Source organism: Ctenocephalides felis, unplaced genomic scaffold (assembly GCF_003426905.1).
Source record: "Ctenocephalides felis isolate EL2017-DRISC unplaced genomic scaffold, ASM342690v1 CF-g0.4_SCAFFOLD_03571, whole genome shotgun sequence".
NCBI classification, from domain to species: domain Eukaryota; kingdom Metazoa; phylum Arthropoda; class Insecta; order Siphonaptera; family Pulicidae; genus Ctenocephalides; species Ctenocephalides felis.
Window position 1 is genome coordinate 27,918,055 of NW_020539725.1, and position 8,906 is coordinate 27,926,960.

The 8,906-nt window shown below is 27.1% G+C and overlaps 1 protein-coding gene across 1 annotated transcript; it reads left to right on the forward strand.

The window, feature by feature from the left end:
* The first annotated feature begins 1,628 nt into the window (after nucleotides 1–1,628).
* LOC113385411 (KH domain-containing protein akap-1-like) lies at nucleotides 1,629–8,066 on the forward strand. Its single transcript, XM_026623259.1, has 7 exons — nucleotides 1,629–1,776; nucleotides 3,872–4,833; nucleotides 4,929–5,273; nucleotides 5,386–5,563; nucleotides 5,724–5,996; nucleotides 6,356–6,489; nucleotides 6,825–8,066. Exons 2-7 carry the CDS (start codon nucleotides 3,895–3,897, stop codon nucleotides 6,891–6,893), a joined length of 1,938 nt encoding a protein of 645 aa, XP_026479044.1. The 5' UTR covers nucleotides 1,629–1,776; nucleotides 3,872–3,894; the 3' UTR covers nucleotides 6,894–8,066.
* Nucleotides 8,067–8,906: the final 840 nt, after the last annotated feature.

An 8,906-nucleotide genomic window follows, 5' to 3' on the forward strand; every position in this document is an offset into this window, starting at 1 on the left:
TAAAGATTTTCCAACAACATTCAATATTTTTAATATTAGTTGTTTAAGATAGATATGTTGAAACGAATTATGTCCAGATAAAATTTTATTTTTGTAAATATTTTTTATTGGTACGTTAATATGTTGATCTATGCTAGATTTTACTATATTTATAGTAATTTTCCTTCTGTACTAATATTATTCTAGTACTTTCTGGGGCAAAAAGTGCTAAAAACGGTAACTCAGTTTTTAAGAGAACGGAGCGTCCGATTAGAATAATTCAAAAAACATTTTACTTGTATTGACAAGATGAAAAACTGATTTTTGGGAAGGCAGGTCCAGCGTTTATGGATTCTCAATAAAAATAAGCTAAAAATAGGTCATTTGGCGGTCAAAATTGTTTATTGGACATATGTATGTACATCAAATTATCAGATGTTTTATAGAGATTTTAATATTGTGTACACATTTTTTGTGTAAATTAGGTTCTGTACCAAGATTTTTTATTACGGTACGGGAAGTTCCAGCAATTTGCCTTAAGGGGCACAACTAGTGCGAAATTTTCAGAAAATCGAATTTTCAATTTTTCCTTATTTCGATAAGTTATATCTTTAAAAATAACATACGAAAATTTTAAATCGATATCTTAAATAGTTTTTGAGTTACAGTCATACAGAGTTTATATATAGTATATAATGTAATGATCATTTTATCTTTAAATGCGTTTTTCTCCAAACAGCATTTTCCGAATTTGCTGCAGCAATTACTCAAAAACAAATGATCCGATCACTATCAATTTTTTTTTACATGGTCTATATATAGTTCTCCGTAAAATGAACTATCGATTTTTTGATTGGATCAAAAATCGAATTTTGGCATTCCAAGAACGGCCAAAATTTTGGGTAAAATTCGACTTTTTTTAAAAAAAAAACGCCGCCATTTTGTCAATTTTTGATTTTTTTTTCTTTATCGTAGTTCATTTTACAGACAATATTATCTAGTTTAACGAGATTTTTTTTTTTAATTTCATCCACGTAGAAGACTGGAATTACTGCAGCTGTGAAGGGCCTTTTTTTGTCGCGCCATTGGAGTTCGACAATAACTTGAAAAATATTTAATTTTTATCTTCAAAAATGTCACTATGTATTCTTGAAGCATATATAAATATATTCATAATGATTGATAAAGTAGTTTTTTCAATATAAATTCCCAAAAATCACTTTTTTAGGCGGTTACACTAGTTGTGCCCCTTAAGGCACGATGCCATGCACCCCACTAGTTTTAACTTAATATTTAATTGTATTTTCTTATTTTATTGTTGTAAAACATTGGTAGTAATTAACTTTACATGATAACCATAGATAAACAAGAAATAACATTGCAGCCATTGTAGCCGCTTCATAATCGAAACGGATGTGCTTTTTTCTAATGTGACCCCTGTCTTTTGAATCTAGCGCGTTCAATGATTTTCAACGTTCCGCCGTATGTAGCGCGCGTGACTGTGTACATCGCACGCGAGTCATATACCCATGCATTCGGTTCTACACGCATCTATGCTCTGTTCACTGAAAAAACCGGCTTCGTGTAGTGCAATGCTTGAAAAATACTAATATTTTTCAGGAATATCATCATAATTTTGTGTTATCAATTCAGTGTTAATTTAACAAAGTATTTTTGTTTGTTTTACTTGTAAAAATCTTGTGGTTTATGTTGTAAATATCGCGAAGTAAATTTGCCGTGTGTTTCACCACGTGGTAAATTCCAATGCCTCAGCAATATGGAGTCGTAAATGAATTGGTATGATTTTTATTTGTTTTTCTTATTTGTTGGTAATTTTTTTGTTTCGCTTCTCGAAGTCAGCTGTTACGAGATTTTTGTACAATGTTGAATTGATATCTTAATAAGTATTTATTGTATTTTCAAAACAAGTTTTTAAGGTTATGGTTCGATGAAAAATTGATGACATGGGCATTTTAGTGTTTTGAACGTAATGTTTTGTGTTCTCTGCAAAATAATTACGGGTGAAACACATGTTGCTTGTAGATGAGAGAATTTGGAATTTGTTTTAATTCATGGATGTTATAACATATGCTCAGTATATATTGCATATGTTTATTACTAAACGTGTTATGTCGCCATCAGGGTCATTTGAATGAATTAGTTCTTTCCTCTAATATTGCGTATTCGATTATACCTTATGAAATCTGAACTATTAAATATCATCAGGCATATTATATATCCGTGGCCGTTTTTGCTGACACCGGGCATAGATATTTTGTGCGCAATTGCTACAACATAGTACTTAGATTACGTTCATGTATAAAATGTTTTATAGCTGTACATTTTGTTTATATGTGAGTGCTTGTAATCATAATAGTTGCGTAATCACGTAGCAATATCGCAACTAATAGAATAATGTTAGAATCAAATAATAAAATGGTATAAATAATTATTATTTATAAAATTCACCATTCTTTTGCACAAGCTGTATATAATACTTATGCATATTAATGTTGATATGCTAATAATCATTTAATTAGATAAAGATTGGCTTAGGCATACATCACCTTTTATATTATTAAAAATGTATATTTATTAAGTTATTTGTTGAAATTAGTATAATATTCTTTCTCATTATTCATGATATTAAATTATAATTCCAAAACTGATCTATTTCAAATGATTCGTATACAATATTCTATGAATTTTTGATGCTGGTAAATTTACTTTGATTTCAATATGTTTCAATTTTACAAACCAAAAGTAACATTCAATATATATATATATATATATATATATATATATATATATATATAATACTAATTTGCTACTCATGGTTGTATCTTGCAATTCACATAACTCGTATTACTAATTACTGTTCCTTTCATACATAATTCGAACACTTGCAAGTTTTGCTATGACCCTCTGAGTATGAATGTGTGTTATTAATTAATAATAACATTCTTTCTCATTATTCATGATATTAAATTATAATTCCAAAACTGATCTATTTCAAATGATTAGTATACAATATTCTATGAATTTTTGATGCTGGTAAATTTACTTTGATATCAATATGTTTCAATTTTACAAACCAAAAGTAACATTCAATATATATATATATATATATATATATATATTATATATATATATATATACATAATACTAATTTGTTACTCATGGTTGTTTCTTGCAATTCACATAACTCGTATTACGAATTACTATTCCTTTCATACATAATTTGAACACTTGCAAGTTAACCTATAACCGTCTGAAAATGAATGTGTGTTTCAATTAATAATAACATGCTTTCTCATTATTCATGATATTAAATTATAATTCCAAAACTGATCTATTTTAAATGATTAGTATACTATATTCTATGGATTTTTGATGCTGGTAAATTTACTTTGATTTCAATATGTTTCAATTTTACAAACCAAAAATAATATATATATATATATATATATATATATATATATATATATATATACATAATACTAATTTGTTACTCATGGTTGTTTCTTGCAGTTCACATAACTCGTATTACGAATTACTATTCCTTTCATACATAATTCGAACACTTGCAAGTTTTGCTATGACCGTCTGAAAATGAATGTATGTTTTAATTAGAATTAGTAATAATTTTTGTTATAATTTAGAATGCTTTATAAATACAGTTCCTATATATTATTTTGAAATATATTTGACTAGTTTATTTTCATTCTCAAGTACTTCGTAAAAAACATTTATTAGAAAAAACAAGTTTAACACATAATTATTATGCTATTGTTGAAAACCTAGGACAGTTTTATAGTTTATTAAGTATAGTATTTACCTTCGCAGCATAATTGATCAGTCATAATCATGTAATTTTTATTATTCTTTACAGCGACACCATAGGTCTCAATTACTATGTCTGCAGTGAGATCCATAATACTATTGGGATTGCCAGGCTTGGCTATTGTTCTGGGTATTTTGTGGTACAGGAAGAGAAATCCACATCTTTCAGATCCAGGTGGATCAAAGAAGAAACTTGACAAAGAAGTAGTTGAAAGCATTGCTGAAAAATCATTCGAAAGCGATAAATCTAAACAACTAGAGGTTATCATTGAGGAAAACTTAGGTAAAACTGAAAAACCAGAATTGAATAAGTCTTTGCCTATAGATATACCTGTTGGATCTCCAGTTGAATTGACTGACGACCAACTAGATATTGAGATCCTTAAAATTCAGTCACAAAAATCACAAGAAAAGGATTATTGCTTCAATCGTGTGCCAAAATCTATCAGCTTGGAAAAGAAGGAAACTTTATTTGAAAGACCTGAAGAAATGACCAGAGAAAAAACTAACAAATCTCAAGTAATTGATAAGGCTGAAGCGTCATCAGAAATTAATAAAGCAGTAGTTGAGGCCAAAATTGAAAATACTGACAATCAACCAGAAATTAAGGAAGAAGTGTCAAAAAACATTGAGAAAGAAAATCTTAAGGAAGAAGTAGAAAAAGTTGAATCAGAAATAGTTAAAAGTGAATCATTAAAACCTGAATTGAATATTCAGAAAGAACAAGCCATGGCTGAAGAGAAAGAAGATATTTTCACCAGCAAAACAATTGAAAGTCTTGAAAAAATCAATATCTCCGAAAAAATGACTTCTGTGGAATCTGAACCGAATAAAGTGGTTGAAGATAATGAGAGAAATGATTGGTCAGAGGAATTGTGTGAATTAGAATGCCAAACTGAAAACACTGAAAATATAAATACTGAGAACATTAGAGATTCAGCGTATCACAGCCCTACAGAAAATATGTCTAGCAGTCCTCAACTAAGTGCATATTCTGATAGACACAGCGAGGTAAGATACTACTATGATCTTTCAAAAGCGTTTCAGAGTGCAATTTTTATGTTTTTTATTTATTGCGTATAGTAATTTTATTGTTCTTATTCCAGCATTCTGAGGATAGTGGAAAAGGTTCTTCACCCAGAAGTGAGCTTGCAACAACTTATGAGTTTATTATACCACAGACTTGTGTTGGTCGTTTGATTGGAAGAAATGGTGTTTTTGTCAACAAAATAAAAAGTTTTACAGGAGCAAATATACTTATTAAAAACCATCCAGAAAACTTATCAAAATACAAGATATGTGCCATAGATGGTCTTCAAACAGAAATTGATGCTGCATTGGTTATGATTAGAGAGAAATTCCCTGAAAAGAAATACCCCAATCTTACTTTACAAAGAGTGAGTTTTCCTCCGGCAGTATTAACACCTGAAATATCACCTGAATGCGTTTCGGTAAGAAGATTTATATTTGTAAACTATGTATTGTTTGAAGTTAGATCTTATACTGAGAAAAACATTACTTTGTTGTATCGAATGCTATGTTTAATTTCATATATCATTTTAGTTGCAACTGATCGAGGGTGTAAATAATGACTGTACAGTGAGCTGTGTTTTAAATGGTGGAATAGTATCTTTGCAGCAGCCTTTACATCCATCATTTCCTAGTTTAAGTTTATTACAATGCTGCATGGCACAAACATATTCTCAAAATGATAATCCTAGACTACCTCTACCAGTTAAAGGTAGATATCAATTCCTTTTTTTTTTCTTGTTTTATATATCGAATATACCTATTTACATAAAATGACATATTTTTTAAATTACCTTATTTATTATGGGAATATCCTTTTTGAATTTTGTGTTAACTTGAAAATCCATTTTAATTCTATAATTTAATTTTAGCTGGTATGGTATGTGCTTGTCCATTAGATTGTCATTGGTATAGAGCTCAAATAACTAATGTTTTTGAGCCAAAAAATAATGATTTGAATGAAAAGAGTGAGCAGACTGAACAAACTGAGCAGACTGAAGATTATCAAGTTGAATTAAGATTAGTTGATTATGGAAGCAGAGTTGTAACGGAAGTGTCAAAATTAAGACAAATTCGAGCTGATTTAATGATGCTACCCTTCCAAGCTGTTGATTGTTTATTAGCAAATGTTCAACCAGCAAATGGTGAGTTGGATAAATAGCTTTTTTCATATTTATTATTAATATTAATATGACTCAATAATATATATATATATATATATATATATATATATATATATATATATGATTTAGTAGTTAATTTATTATAATTTATTGTAATTCATATATATATAAATATATATATATATATATATATATATATATATATATATATGTATTGTATTTTACGTTTTGTAACAATGTATTAAGTTCAGCATCTGTTTTCATGTTTCATGTTTTCTAATGGTATAATTTTGAAATTAATCATTACCACATATTTAAAGAGCTATAATTAATTGTATATCTAGTCATAATATTACTAACGAACATCTTTCTATTACAAGGTTCTTTACAATGGTCAAATGAAGCAGATGAGTGTTTGCGACATTTAACATATGGTCGCTTGTTGCAAGTTCAAATTTATGGTTTTCTTGATGACGTCCCACTTGTGCACTTGTATGTTACATTAGCAACAAATGTAAGTAATATTTTATTTTATCACACCTACTCTCTAATGATATTTAACTCTAATAATTTTATTATATAATTATTTTTTTCAATTTAAGAAGAATATTTGTTAAATTTCATTTGTTCACAATATTGAAGTAGTAATATATTTAATACTTTATACAACTATCAAAAATAATAATGTATAGTTTTTGCTATAATGGCTGGAAAAGCTTGATTCATTTCAATAATGAGATTATTTTACTTGCATAATAGTAGCGCTACTTTGAGTTAGTAAAAATTAGTTTGAATATTTCATTTTTTTTGTTACCAAATATTTTATAATTGTGTTTGTTTGATCTGCAGCAAGTGATGTTTGTAAATCAAGAATTAGTTGCTCGTGGCTTTGCAGAATGGGTTGAAACGGATGCATAAGAATTCTGTCGATTTTAAGGAAATTATTTATAACTTATTTTAAAACGCATTGTGTATGCTGAAATATGTTGATTTGTTACACATAAACTTTTATAAGTTTTTAGCTTAGGCATTTTTTGGAATATTTTACATTCTCAGAAAATGTCATAATTGCATGTTTGATACATTATATTTCTTATAAAATCAACAAGCACCTACACAAGAAGTCATGTAATTAAAATTGTATATATTTTAATGAATGTATAAATTAGGTAATATATTTACAAATAATATAATTAGTTATTAATCTGTAATTGAGTACCCAGTGAAAAATAGATCAATTGTAAATAACTTATTTTTCATAACAAAAACTATTTTTATATATTTTAAAACTGATGAAAATTCTAAGTAATGGTTTTGATTCAAAAAATGCAGTGAAGTTTCACATACAGCCTATGTATGCCTTCATTGCACAAAAAAATGAATGCTACCAATTATCAAGTTTAGTGGCAACATTAAAGTGAATTAGTTAATTTAAGATGAAATGTACATACATATTAGATAGATAAGGTTTCTGATTAAGGTTTAGTCTAGAGTAAGGCAGTGAGGATTTGTTTGTCATAAAATTAGTTTCTTAACCATAAAACATTTTAATATTCATCATTTGTTACTGGTAGGAACTAGCCTTTTATTAAACGGGTTGTAGTTTGTAGTTTTTAAAATTATCTTCAAATTTGACAGAACTTTCCACATATGTACATGTGTAACTAATGTTATATTTGTACTTATTGGTTATATGCTATGTTATTTACAAATCCTAACATTATTGACTTAGATTAAACTATAATTATGAATTATACTGTTATGATAATAGATTAGCGCAACTGTAAATATATTTATATACTATTTTGTTAATTTCATGATTTTATCCTATATATATAAGGTTATTGTAAAATTTTAGAATGAACAAAATCATATTTTATTACATTTTATACACAAATGAAACTGCATATACAGATATTAATTGCAAATTGATAGTAAAACAAGATATTAAAATTGTCCCTCACATGTCTATATCATTTTTAATAGTTCATATTTTGTTTTAACGAGCAGAGTTGTGAACTTTCTAAAGCTATGTTTTTGTGTTTATATTATTTAGTTCTAAAATAGTATTGTTTATGTATATGTGAGTGATAAAGTTCACTACTATTTGGTATTTTTATAATTGAAGTGTTAGGTTTTATTAAAATTGTTTTAATATATATATATTTCTTTTTATCATGTGTATCTAAGTCAATTTGCCATTCTTTAATTAACATAATTCTTTGTTTAATTTAGAAAAGTTGTGAAAAACTAGTATTAAGTGTTATTTATGTGAAAACTCGGGTAAAATGCTAATTCATTCTAAAACAATTCGTGCACTGCGTCATCCATATATACATAAATATATTTTAGTATAAAATTTTAATATAACATTTGTCATAGACTTAGTAATAATTTTAATATTTTTGTGAATTTAAAGATAGTAAATTAATGATAGTAATTCATGTCAGATATATGATAGTGTATTTTGGCTTGTTTTTCTGTGAAGTTTATTTTTTATATAGATTTTTGAGTTATATGTTAATAGACCTATAATGATTCATATATGCATATATAGCTTTTTCTTTATTAATTTGGATTGTAGTTTTTTTTTTGAAATATATCTTTTGTAAACCTACATACCATTGTTTTATAATCTAATACATTTCATATATTAAAGGTAAATTAAAATTGTGAAATTTCCAGCAGAATGATCGGCCAGGAAAGGAGAAAATATCTGCATTAACCAGAAATGCATTTATATTAATGTTACGGAAGAAACATTAGTGTTTTGCTTCATGGATTAAATGGATGGAATGCTTTTTTAGGTAAAAATGTGATCAGAATATATATAAATTTGCATTTTGATAAAATACATTTATCTTTAGCATTCATAGTATAGGTCTAAAAGCTACAAGTTACTTGATAATCATTAATAGATTTATAATGCTA